Below are 14,399 nucleotides of genomic sequence, written 5' to 3'. Positions count from 1 at the left end.
TCAAAAGCATATAAGTTAAGTACTGTTTCAGTTAGATAGAATAAATTTCACATATACGTAGAAGACCTAATTCTCTGTTTTCTGACAAATTTTGAGTAACTTGATGATCGAAAGTAGTACTTGACCCTATTTCCGATTTCTAAAAAAAAAACCGCTTATAAAATGTATGTTTAACTTGATTCCTCTTTCTTTATAAAGTACGTGCCGTCCCGGTCAGGCCCTGCACTGGCCTCTGTAAAAAGCCGATCTGTAAAGGACCATGACTTGAGTGATTATTAAGCAGCCTATACCCGACATGGACGTTTAACCAAAGAACACATAACCCGAAACCCAACTCTAACTTTAAACAGAAACGATGCTTCATTCTATTAGTTAAAAAAAAAAAGTAAAACCTTAAACCTTTTTAAAAATCGTGTTTATTAAAAAAAAAATTAAATTCCCTTTTTTTTTAAATTTGGCAGCATCATTTCTTATTTGGCAAGTCAACATTGCCGTAATCGCGTCTCGCCATATTATCACGTGAAAACCCTCGCACTACTTGAGCTCCAGGTACCTGGCCTGGTCACGTCGTCTCTTGACGTACAGCAGACAGCCCAGCCCGACCGCCCCCAGGGCTGACATGACCAGGACGGGCAGCCACACCAGGGAGACCTCCTTCTCCTCCAGCTGCATCACGTGGGACTGCGTCTGCTTCTGGCTGTTCTTTCTTGTGTACAGGTAGGGGTGGTCCTGATCATGGTGGGTAGGGGGGGGGGGTGGAATAAATATGTAAAATATATGTTGGGGGTGGGGGGAATACATATGTAAAATATATAGGTTGTGGGGTGGAATAAATATGTAAAATATATAGGTTAGGTGGGGGTTGGAATAAATATGTAAATATATATGGGTGGGGGAGGGGAATAAATATGTAAAATATATAGTTTGGGGGGGGGGATAAATATATAAAATATATAGGTGGTGGGGGGAATAAATATGTAAAATATATAGGTGGTGGGGGGGGGGGAATAAATATGTAAAATATATATGTGGGGAGGGGGGGGGGAATAAATATATAAAATATATAGGTGGTGGGGGGGGGAATAAATATGTAAAATATATAGGTGGGGAGGGGGGAATAAATATATAAAATATATAGGTGGTGGGGGGAATAAATATGTAAAATATATAGGTGGGGAGGGGGAATAAATATATAAAATATATAGGTGGTGGGGGGGGGGGGAATAAATATGTAAAATATATAGGTGGGGAGGGGGGGGGGGGAATAAATATATAAAATATATAGGTGGTGGGGGGAATAAATATGTAAAATATATAGGTGGGGAGGGGGGAATAAATATATAAAATATATAGGTGGTGGGGGGGGGGAATAAATATGTAAAATATATAAGTGGGGAGGGGGGAATAAATATATAAAATATATAGGTGGTGGGGGGGGGGAATAAATATGTAAAATATATAGGTGGGGAGGGGGGGGAATAAATATATAAAATATATAGGTGGTGGGGGGGGGAATAAATATGTAAAATATATAGGTGGGGAGGGGGGGAATAAATATATAAAATATATAGGTGGTAGGGGGAATAAATATGTAAAATATATAGGGTCCTGATCATGGGGGGAGGGGATAAATATGTAAAGCATAAGCAGGGTCCTGATCAGAGGGGCCGGGGTGGGGGAGGCGGGCTGGAATAAATATGTTAAGCATATGCAAGGTCCAGATCATGGTGGTGGCGGGGGGGGGGGTGAAATAAATATCTAAAGCATATGCAGGGTCCAGATTAGATCATATAAAGTGGAGGGGGTGGGGTAAATAAAATATTTGTATTTGATGAGTTTTGAAAATAAAATAAATCTATATATATAATTCTCTTCATGGGGACCATAGAAAACACCACGCAGCTTAGCCACCACCCTCATCCCCACCTGTCAGGTGAGCTGTGGTTCACCCCAAATGTTTACAATAGTAGAGCCGGTTCGAATAAGTGACGGCTATTAGGGGGCAAATAATTTAGTTTTTAAACGATTTAAAACTAAGGGGAGATATTAAGTTCTGCTTTGTATTTTCATTGTCATCTGTAAACGGCTGCTTTCACTGGGCGGGGTGGGCAGGGTAGTGTCGAATTATCAATTATGAATTGTTGATAAGTAGAACTTAAGACAACTAGATAGCGGCGTATGCTAGGTCGCGGGTCAGCTCGTTATTAATTTTTGTGCATGGAGCTGAAGAGCCGCATCTCGACACCAAGGGGGCCGCATGCGGCTCGCGAGCCGAAGGTTGCCGACCCCTGGTCCAGCTGATAAATCGAGATGTATTATTACACTCGTACATTGACACCACCAAATCGTTAATTTTGAGCTAAAACCGTCATTTGACCAAGAAAATACTGCTTAGAAGAAGATTCATATCATATAGATCTAGCAGTGAAACAAACTTGAGGTGCTTAGTTTTTCAATTACTGCTTTGATCATATTGTATGTAAAATTAATTATTTGATATACATTGTATATCTACAAACGTATTTTTAATAAATAATAACTGCATAAGTTTATTGCTTTATAGATGATTTAGCACTGTATAAAAGGAAAAATTGGTAGTGTTGAAATAAATTGTAAGTCACCTCCCTTGCAATTGAACATTGTTTCCCTTTCTATATGCGGGGGAAAAAAGATGGATGCAGGGTCCAGATCAGATCATATAAAGGGGAGGGGTGGGGTAAATAAAATATTTGTATTTGAAGACGGAGTAGATATTCAAGACAGGGAGGTCTTAATAATGTAATATGTGTATATGGAGGAGGGGGGGGGGACAATTCAAACCTAATAATGTAGGAGGTGATTCAATTATAAAGGATGGTACTAAAAATGTAAGGGTCGGGGGGTCAAATTCTAATTATGAATAAATAGAATGAAATTTATATTGTTTAAAATTTTAAAAAATAGGGAATTAAGTATAATATAAATTTCAAGGGAGGGAGTGGGGTGGAATTTCAACTTTTGTTATTATGTAGAGAAAAAAAAATGACAATTCTTTAGTTTGTTATCCGAGAGAGGGAACCACGTGACGTACCTCTCTAGGGCATGCCGTGTCTTGGAACCAGTCAATGGACGTCGACTTGTCTTGGATAGGCTCCAGCTAGAATCGGGGGGATGGGGGGATGGTTATAAGTTAGCTATGACGTCACTTGCGCCTGACCTAGTGAGCTATCGTTGGCTGTTTCGTGGTTTGCAGCTGACCTAGTTACTGACCTAGTTAATTACCTAGTTACTGACCTAATTACTGACATACTTACTGACCTATTTACTGACCTACTTAATGACTTACCTACTGACCTACCTACTGTCCTAGTTACTGAACTAGTTACTGACCTAGGTACTGACCTAGTTACTGACCTACTTACTGACCTACTTACTGACCTCTACCAGCAATTAAAACTAACCGATCTATAGCTCTTGAATCAATGAGACGCAAATCTAAAGTCACATGTCCCAATCCACAGTTTCTTTCAGGCATCTCTTCATGGGGGGACACCCCCCCCCCCCCCGAAGCACGCCTAACGTCAACCGGACCCCCCCCCCCCCCGCTCAATCCAAATAGAATTGAAAAACAAATACTTAAACAAGTTTCCGCCCCCCCCCCCTAACCTCCTCGAAAGTTTTAAGTAGCCTCGAATCCCCGAAGAAAAAAGTCTGAAAGAAACTCTTCCTCTATCTCAGACGGTTATTTCCTACCATTCCATTTTGACAGAACCGTGACACCACCACATTTGGCACCTACCATTTTGATCGAACCCTGACACCCCCACTTTCGGCACCTACCATTTTGACCGAACCCTGACACCCCCACTTCCGGCACCTACCATGTTCCTCCACAAACTTTTGGCCACGGTGATGTGACCTTTCTTGCTGTAATGAAAACAATCGCTGGAGAAATACGACATGTCGACCTCACTGCTGTTCTGTGGACGTTTGGCAACCATTGGTTAAAAAATCTGGCCAGTGTATCAGTGCATAAAGCAGGAAAAATTGCCTTAAAAATAAATTTCCTACAGATGTTGTAACTAATAGATCATGCAAGACTACATATGATTATAAAAATTCCACTAAAAAAAAACATTGATGACGTAGCACGATTATATATTTTTAAAATGTCCGCATGAAAAATAAATATAAATTAATGTCACCAAATAAAGAAAAGAAATAAAGAAAAGAAAAATGGGACAACGCTGGTTTACATTTTTTTGAAACCTGTCATGAAAATGCTTTAAGTAGTGTTTGAGACCTTCGACGTCACTAGATCGGGTGTTACCAGGTGCGACACCTCATGGTGTCACCCTCCACCCTTAAACTATTTTATATATATATATATATATATATATATATATATATATATATATATATATATATATATATATGTGTGTGTGTGTTTGTGTGTGTGTGTGTGTGTGTAGGCCAACATATGCCTATAAGTATTTAAATATTAAACATTGAAACATAAATCAGAATGTATTAGTATAAAAGTGTATATATGTATTCTTATCGTTTTTTTCTCTGGATGAATTCTTATTTTATTTTTAATCAAAGCACTTTTTGTCCTGAACTACGACCTCCCTCGCAAAACGAGTTCTTTAAGCGACCAATGGCGTGAGACGAGCGACTGACCTTGACCTTGCGGGGCAGCAGGGTGTCGAGATAAAAACGGCTGCAGGACGACCGTGAAGTCGTCCCGTCGGTCGAAACGTCCCGAGTCCACGATGCCCTGCAGCGCCGCCTGGAAGTCTTCGCGTCGTCTGCTCATCTTCCTCATCTCGTCCTCGGACTCACAGGAGCAGATGGACCTGATGGGGAGTAATTAGATAAGATAAAGGGAAGTAAATATGGAGATAAAGGGAAGTAATAAGATGGACCTGATGGGGAGTAATTAGATAAGATAAAGGGAAGTAAATATGGAGATAAAGGGAAGTAATAAGATGGACCTGATGGGGAGTAACAAGTTGGAGCTAAAGGGAAGTAATTAAGATGGACCTGATGAGAAGTAATAATGGAGCTAAAGGGAAGTAATAAGATGGACCTAAAGGGAAGTAATGAGATAAGATGGACCTAAGGGAAGTAATGAGATGGACCTAAAGGGAAGTAATAAGATAAGATGGACCTAAGGGAAGTAATAAGATGGACCTAAAGGGAAGTAATGAGATGGAGCTAAAGGGAAGTAATGAGATGGAGCTAACGGGAAGTAATGAGATAAATGGAGCTAAAGTAATAAGATGGAGCTAAAGGGAAGTAATAAGAAAAGATAAAGGGTATGAGATTAGGTGGAGCTAAAGGGAAGTAAAGTTGAAGCTAAGGGAAATCACAAGATGGAGCTAAAGGGAAATCACAAAATGGAGCTAAAGGGAAATCACAAAATGGAGCTAAAGGGAAATCACAAGATGTAGCTAAAGGGAACCAACAAGATGTACCTAAAGGGAAGTCATAAGATGGAGCTAAAAGGAAGTCACAAAATGGAGCTAAAGGGAAATCACAAAATGGAGCTAAAGGGAAATCACAAAATGGAGCTAAAGGGAAATCACAAAATGGAGCTAAAGGGAAATCACAAAATGTAGCTAAAGGGAAATCACAAAATGGAGCTAAAGGGCAATCACAAAATGGAGCTAAAGGGAAATCACAAAATGGAGCTAAACGGAAGTAAAAGGATTGAGCTAAAGGGAAGTCACAAGATAACACGGACCTAAAGGGAGGTAATAATATATGATGGATCTAAAGGGAAGTAACAAAATAAGATGGACCTAAAGGGAAGATCTAATGGACTGAAGGAAAGTCACAAGATGGAGCTAAAGGGAAGTCACTGGAACAGTTGGAGCAAAAGAGAATTGTGAGTTGGGGGGGGGGAGTCCACATGCTAACATATGCTCTTGTTGTCTTAATGAACTTTGTATATACTTTGTTATAATCAAATCTTTGGTTAAGCATTCATAGACAACAACAACAACAAAAAATGATGAATCTGTTCACAGGATTGTATGAATTACGGACTTGAGCAAGGGATCTGTACGCGAACCTCTCGGTCTACTAGGCGTGCGCCCTGCCGCTCAACCACGCTATTCCATGTCTGTTGGCCGACCTTTAAAAATATATCTGCTGCCTAGGCAAACATTTTCCGCTTGCGGCCAATAGCTTGGCGGAACACTACTCCAACCAAATATGTTTAGACAGAGTGCCCAACTTATAATGGTGCTATAGATGCAGGGGTGGACTAGCTGGGTCCAAGAGGGATTTCTTACTTGAGGGCCCACCGGGATTTCTTACTTGAGGGCCCACCGGGATTTCTTACTTGAAGGCCCACCGTAAATTTCATATGTAGGGCCCACCGTGATTTCATATATGAGGGCCCACCGGGATTACTTGTATGAGGGCCCACCGGGATTTCTTACTTGAGGGCCCACCGGGATTTCTTACTTGAGGGCCCACCGGGATTTCTTACTTGAGGGCCCACCGGGATTTCTTACTTGAGGGCCCACCGGGATTTCTTACTTGAGGGCCCACCGGGATTTCTTACTTGAGGGCCCACCGGGATTTCTTACTTGAGGGCCCACCGGGATTTCTTATATGAGGGCCCACCGGGAATTCTTACTTGAGGGCCCACCGGGATTTCTTACTTGAGGGGGGTGGGGGGCACCGGGATTTCTTACAGGTGGGACCTCGGGGGTTGCGAAATACTACACCCCCCCCCAAATGTTTAGACACAAGGTCTCCGTCAGACAACTGACCTTATGATCATGCTGCAGATGAAGACTTCGAGGATAGTGTAAAACTATCCCCCCCCCCCCCACTTCTTCCCCCCACCCCAAAGATGTCTATACACAAGGTCTCCGTCAGACTGCTCACCTTATGATCATGCTGCAGATGGGACCTCGAGTTTAGTTGAATACTACCCCCCCCTCTCTCCCCCCCCCCCCCCACCCCAAACATGTTTCGACACAAGGTCTCCGTCAGACAACTCACCGTATGATCATGCTGCAGATGGGTACCTCGCGGTTAGTGGAACACCTACCTCCCCCCCCCTCTCCCCCCCCCCCCCCAAATGTTTAGACACAATGTCTATATCAGACAGACCTTATGATCATGCTATGGATGGACCTCGCGGTTAGTGGAACACTACCTCCCCCCCCCTCTCCCCCCCCCCCCCCAAATGTTTAGACACAATGTCTATATCAGACAGACCTTATGATCATGCTATGGATGGGACCTCGCGGTTAGTGGAACACTACCTCCCCCCCCCTCTCACCCCCCCCCCAAATGTTTAGACACAATGTCTATATCAGACAGACCTTATGATCATGCTATGGATGGGACCTCGCGGTTAGTGGAACACTACCTCCCCCCCCCTCTCCCCCCCCCCCCCCAAATGTTTAGACACAATGTCTATATCAGACAGACCTTATGATCATGCTATGGATGGGACCTCGCGGTTAGTGGAACACTACCTCCCCCCCCCCCTCTCCCCCCCCCCCCCCCAAATGTTTAGACACAATGTCTATATCAGACAGACCTTATGATCATGCTATGGATGGGACCTCGCGGTTAGTGGAACACTACCTCCCCCCTCTCCCCCCCCCAAATGTTTAGACACAATGTCTATATCAGACAGACCTTATGATCATGCTGCAGATGGGACCTCTAGGAAGTTGCCGGATAAGCTCGACGTTAAACAGCTGGACGAGGTTGACGAAGGTCCGGGGCAGGTTGACCAGCAGGTACTCCAAGGTCGTCTTGATGTTGTTGGCGTACATCTCGGTAGAGCTGGCGATCACCTGGGGGGGGGGGGGAGAGACAATATGTGGGTAACGTCATGGGGGGGGGGTGGGGGAGGGGGGGGGGAGGAAGGGAAGAGCTGGCGATCTTCTGGGGGGAGACAATATCTTGTTGACGTCACGGGGTGTGGGGGTGGGGTGGGGGAGGGAAGAGGTGGCGATCATCTGGGGGAGACAATGTGTGGTTGACATTATGGGGTGTGGGGGTGTAAAGCTAGTGGTAGTGGGTAAGGGGAGGGCTGTGGGTGGGATGGAGATAGAACTGATGGGAGGGGTGAGGGTAGATGGTGTGGAGTCGGGGTAAAGGTGGAGTGGGGGTATAGGTGGGGTGGGTTGGGAAGTACAGCGGGGGTGGGGTAGAGCTGGTTTGGGGATGGGGGTAGTGCTGGTTTGGGGTGGGGGTAGTGCTGGTTTGGGGTGGGGGTAGTGCTGGTTTGGGGTGGGGGTAGAGGTGGGGTGGGAAGTAGAGCTGGTGTCGGAGTGGGGGGTAGATCACCTATGACAATCAAGATCCTATTTTGTGGGTGTGGGTAGAGCTGACGATTAACTGTTTCAAACATCATTTTGCTTAGAACAGATCTCATGGCGGGGGGGGGGGGGGGCTGGAGATAATCTATCACAATCAAGATCCTATTTTAATCCGACTACATAGCTAAGGTAAATATGTGTTGGGGGAGGGGGGAGTAATGGCAATGTTCTGGTGCCACAAATGTATAAAGTATCTTCAAATACCCCAAGACTTACACGACAAGTATCCAACAGATCGTTCCCACCAATGAAAATTGTGAGAACCTTCCAGTCGTTCTCGATGTCCACTAAGGGATCTAATCGCATCTTTTGTACCAGAAGGTAAGCTTGTTGGATGATGTCACTGAGTAAAAATAGGTACATTGGTGTCGTTGTGCGTGTATATATATATATATATATATATATATATATATATATATATATATATATATATATATATATATATATATATATATATATATAAGCTCGACTATCTATAACTCTCAAATGGGAACAAGCCACTACCTAACCTGGGACAAGCCAAGAAGAGTGGCAAGGGGAAAGAGAAAGAAATGATAGAATTTTTTTTATAATTTATGTATTATGGCGGGCTTTGCTGCTAATTTATTTAAATTTGTGATGAAAAGGAATACAATATTGCCTGATACAAATCCTGAAAAATCCTTACAATGTTCTTGCTCCTGAGATAGCCATGTTGTATCCGATATGTTGGTTGTCCACACCCTTCGAGTAACCATGGAGATCGCTGTTGTACATACGCAGTATATCTGTCAATTATAGTTTAAAGTTGCTACAGTATAAGTAGGGTCAGGGTAGGAGCCAAACATTCTTTACAAACAGAACATGCCAGTAAAATATGTAAGAGAAATTGGAGAAGAAACAAAACTAATGACTACGAGACAGGTTAGTAAGCTCTTGTTATGTGTTTTTTTTTTTACATTATAAGTAACTATATAAAGTGGACGCAATGAGATAATAGGCAATGTTAGATTTAATCATGGATACTAGACATTCTCAGGTGGACATTGGTGACATGGGACATTCTCAGATGGCCATTCGTGGACATGACACATTCTCAGATGGACCGTCGTGGACATGAGTCATTCTTAAATGGGCAGTCGAGGACATGGGGCATTCTCAGATGGACACAAGACATTCTCAGATGGACAGTCGTGGACATGGGTACATTCTCAGATGGACACAAGACATTCTCAGATGGACACAAGACATTCTCAGATGGCCATTCGTGGACATAACACATTCTCAGATGGACAGTCGTGGACATGAGTCATTCTTAAATGGGCAGTCGAGGACATGGGGCATTCTCAGATGGACACAAGACATTCTCAGATGGACAGTCGTGGACATGGGTACATTCTCAAATGGACACAAGACATTCTCAGATGGACACAAGACATTCTCAGATGGACAGTCGTGGACATGGGACATTCTCAGATGGACAGTCGTGGACATGGGACATTCTCAGATGGACAGTCGTGGACATGAGTCATTCTTAAATGGGCAGTCGAGGACATGGGGCATTCTCAGATGGACACAAGACATTCTCAGATGGACAGTCGTGGACATGGGTACATTCTCAGATGGACACAAGACATTCTCAGATGGACAGTCGTGGACATGGGTACATTCTCAGATGGACACAAGACATTCTCAGATGGACACAAGACATTCTCAGATGGACAGTCGTGGACATGGGACATTCTCAGATGGACAATCACGGACATATAGAAGCACAAGACAATGACCTACTTGGTAAGGTTGGGAGGGTGCTGTAACTCTCGTCCCCGCCGATGCTGAAAACAGAAACAAAGGTACACAGGAAACACAATACTGTGGAACACTCAGGCTACTCGTACAGGAAAAAATTAAAATCTTTATCGTTAGATCTATATGTATTCACAAACGGTGGGTCTTTCAGACTTTTTTACACCGGGGTGAGAGGGGGACACTGGTAAAAGTATATATTTTATATATAAATAATATTTTGTTTGGGGGTGGGGGTGGAAGGATTTCGGAGGCGGAGCCTCCCCCCCCCCCCAACCGGAAGAAATCCCTGAAATGAAAGAGACACCGCGTATACCTAATGCTAAATTTTACTCGTGTCAAGGAAACACAATTTTCCGACCAAAACAAAAACACATTTAAAAACTCACAGTGAATATATACGACACAACGGAGGTGTCAGGTGACACAGCCGGGGGTCAGACAGCTATTCTTACCTCCAGGAAACACCTCTGTAATCATGGAGGATGGCCTTGACATTGTCGTATTTGGCTGACCTACCCGCCTGCAATCAGATATACCGAAATTACACCTGGAGTTATCTTCAAATAATCTGTATGCGAAATATATGTCATATATATATATATATATATATATATATATATATATATATATATATATATATATATATATATATATATATATATATATATATATATATATATGTATATATATATATATATATATATATATATATATATATATATATATATATATATATATATATATATATATATATATATATATATATATTAGCATAAATCTTTATAACCAGTCTTGTCAATCTTTCTTTACAATTTTATAACTTATAATGACAGAATTAAACTGGACAAATCTACACTTGATATAAAGAAACTTGGCAAAACATAACGAGTTACCCGAGAATCAAAACGTGACAGCTTAAAGTGAAAGAACCAAACGTGACAGAACCAAACGTGACAGAACTAACCGTGACAGAACCAAACGTGACAGTGGTGACCTTACCGTGAACGAGTCTCCCAAGGCAGCGATGACCTTGACATCTGAAGGTCGCAGCTTGTGGACTATAAATGTGTATGTGTTTATGTTGTGGTTGTGTATGTGTGGTTGCATGTGGTGAAAGTATGTTGTGTGTAGTTAGATATGTGTTGGGACAGAAAAAAACAACATACGTAAATGATACTATTTAGAAAAATTGAAAAATATTTTAGTAGTGGTACAATTAAAAACAAATTTTAAAGACTTTACTATCCAAGCTTCTTAGTACTAGTATTTATGCTGGGAATCTCATACAAAAACATGACCTGTGATCAAGTGACCTTATACCGGAAGTGTTTGGACTGACCTGAGGTAGGGACCTCTCCGGTAGGGGGCTCCACCTGACAAGGGAAGTTGTAGGACCTCAGCTGGGGAGGGAATGATTACGTCATTAGAATAGGATCACGTAGGTTTTATATCACAAGCAGACCCAGAACCAGACGGGAAGAATGTTATATATAGTTCGATGTCGATAATAAAAGATACCGGTTCAGATATAATGTTCGACAGATAAACCTACCGGTGCAGTTGTTAAAATGGAAAACTAAACCTACGGGTTCAAACTTTATAATGAACAACGAAACGGCCAAAAGGTAAAATAAATAACGAAACCTACCGGTTCAAAAGATAGAATAAACGACTAAACCTATAGGTTCAAACAGTATAACAAATAACGAAACCTACTTGTTCGAAAGGTGAAATGAACAACTAAACCTACAGGCTCGAAATGTGGAACGAACAATCTAAACCTACCGGTTCAAATGTTAAAATGAGCAAACTAAAACTATAGGTTCAAATGTTAAATGGAGCAAATTAACCTACAGGTTCAAATGTTAAAATAAACCAACAAAACCTACCGGTTCAAAAGTTAGAATGAACCAACTAAACCTACCGGTTCAAAAGTTAGAATGAACCAACTAAACCTACCGGTTCAAAAGGTAGAATGAACCAACTAAACCTACCGGTTCAAATGTCAAAATGAACCAACTAAACCTACCGGTTCAAATGTTAAAATTAACAAACTATACCTACCGGTTCAAATGTTAAAATTAACAAACTAAACCTACCGGTTCAAATGTTAAAATTAACAAACTAAACCTACCGGTTCAAAAGGTAGAATGAACCAACTAAACCTACCGGTTCAAATGTTAAAAAGAACCTACCGGTTCAAAAGGTAGAATGAACCAACTAAACCTACCGGTTCAAAAGGTAAAATGAACCTACCGGTTCAAAAGGTAGAATGAACCAACTAAACCTACCGGTTCAAATGTTAAAATGAACCTACCGGTTCAAAAGGTAGAATGAACCAACTAAACCTACCGGTTCAAAAGGTAAAATGAACCAACTAAACCTACAGGTTCAAAAGGTAGAATGAACCAACTAAACCTACCGGTTCAAATGTCAAAATGAACCAACTAAACCTACCGGTTCAAATGTTAAAATTAACAAACTATACCTACCGGTTCAAATGTTAAAATTAACAAACTAAACCTACCGGTTCAAATGTTAAAATTAACAAACTAAACCTACCGGTTCAAAAGGTAGAATGAACCAACTAAACCTACCGGTTCAAATGTTAAAATGAACCTGCCGGTTCAAAAGGTAGAATGAACCAACTAAACCTACCGGTTCAAATGTTAAAATGAACCTACCGGTTCAAAAGGTAGAATGAACCAACTAAACCTACCGGTTCAAATGTTAAAATGAACCTACCGGTTCAAAAGGTAGAATGAACCAACTAAACCTACCGGTTCAAAAGGTAAAATGAACCAACTAAATATACCGGTTCAAAAGGTAAAATGAACCAACTAAACCTACCGGTTCAAAAGGTAAAATGAACCAACTAAACCTACCGGTTCAAAAGGTAAAATGAACCAACTAAACCTACCGGTTCAAAAGGTAGAATGAACCAACTAAACCTACCGGTTCAAATGTCAAAATGAACCAACTAAACCTACCGGTTCAAAAGGTAAAATGAACATGTCCGTAGAGTTCATGTCGGTGAAGCCGCTGACCACGTCCTCTATGATCCTCATCTTCTCAGTCAGCTGGTCGAAGGGATCTGGGACAGATGTCATGTGTCATTAGGTCAGATGACATGTCATGTGTCATTAGGTCACATGACATGTCACGTGTCATTAGGCCACATGACATGTCATGTGTCATTAGGCCACATGACATGTCATGTGTCATTAGGTCACATGACATGTCATGTGTCATTAGGTCACGTGACATGTCATGTGTCATTAGGCCACATGACATGTCATTCACACAATTCATGTTAGAATACATTGATGATATGAGTATATATTGATAGACGGACCTATACCCCTGACAACACATATCCGATTGCGAAAAATGCCCCAAAAAAAACCACATGCGTAACGGATTTTGTAAATTAAACCTTCACTTCAAGCATAAAACCAGTGGTGTAGCTACCCATTGCAGATTCCGTGGCGAACTATCAATTTTGCTTCCCCCCCCCCCCCTCATATTCATATATTTACTCACGTTAGCGAAAAAGGACCCCCCACCCTCCACCAGTCGTTGTTAATAGTTTTTTCCCGTATCACACAAGCAGAATAGAAAGCTGCCCGTAAAACCAAGTAGCTTTCTAGTTTCTTAAATCCGACTTTAATGCAGCTCGGAATAAGCTTGTTATTCTATTTTTCAACCCAAGTTGGTGCCCCTTTAAGGTCGGCGCCCCACCCTCCATCCCCTCTGCATAAAACAAACAAAACAAAATGTTTTAAATTTTTATTTTTTAAACGCTATACACATGAGTTTTGATGCCTTAATAGATTTTGGGCTAATGTCCATCTGGTAAAAGTATATGTTTTCTATATAAATCCCATTTTGCTCGGAGGGGGGGGGGGGGTAGACTTTCTTCGGGGGGAGGGATGCCTGGAAGAAACTCTGGTCAAACGTCCATTCTGGAATTGGTCGTAGACCCGTACAATTGATATACAGTAGTGCTAGATAAAGAACACATTGGTACATTTTAAACGAAGTTGGCATTTGTTATGTTTCAAACACCTCACCTGCCAGACTGGGGGTACATAAGGCAAGCAGGCAACAAGGTAGAAACATCAGGGAGATCCTAGACTTGCTTGATATCGTCATTGCGAGAAATCTGAAACATTTTTCACATAACAACAACTGTAGTTTTAGGTGGGCAGCTTGAACGTCTTTTATTTCACGAACAACATAGACGTCTTACATACATTCTACCATATCAGT

The 14,399-nt window shown here is 41.7% G+C and overlaps 2 protein-coding genes across 2 annotated transcripts; both read right to left on the bottom strand.

The window, feature by feature from the left end:
* Positions 1–439: 439 nt before the first annotated feature.
* LOC131956917 (phospholipase B1, membrane-associated-like) lies at positions 440–14,288 on the bottom strand. Its single transcript, XM_059321549.1, has 13 exons — positions 14,201–14,288; positions 13,118–13,221; positions 11,467–11,527; positions 11,127–11,185; positions 10,580–10,647; positions 10,110–10,153; positions 9,007–9,106; positions 8,556–8,682; positions 7,651–7,811; positions 4,663–4,838; positions 3,861–3,959; positions 3,071–3,136; positions 440–729 (listed from the first exon to the last, which is right to left on the bottom strand). The coding sequence occupies exons 1-11, from the start codon at positions 14,280–14,282 to the stop codon at positions 3,949–3,951; spliced, it is 993 nt and encodes a 330-aa protein (XP_059177532.1). The 5' UTR covers positions 14,283–14,288; the 3' UTR covers positions 440–729; positions 3,071–3,136; positions 3,861–3,948.
* LOC131956921 (phospholipase B1, membrane-associated-like) lies at positions 535–3,941 on the bottom strand. The gene is made up of 3 exons (XM_059321554.1): positions 3,861–3,941; positions 3,071–3,136; positions 535–729 (listed from the first exon to the last, which is right to left on the bottom strand). The coding sequence occupies exons 1-3, from the start codon at positions 3,939–3,941 to the stop codon at positions 535–537; spliced, it is 342 nt and encodes a 113-aa protein (XP_059177537.1).
* Positions 14,289–14,399: the final 111 nt, after the last annotated feature.

The sequence above is a fragment of the Physella acuta genome, unplaced genomic scaffold (assembly GCF_028476545.2).
Source record: "Physella acuta isolate Inbredline_101_S28 unplaced genomic scaffold, ASM2847654v3 ptg001185l, whole genome shotgun sequence".
Classification (NCBI taxonomy): Eukaryota; Metazoa; Mollusca; class Gastropoda; family Physidae; genus Physella; species Physella acuta.
This window is presented reverse-complemented; position numbering and strand designations above follow the sequence as displayed.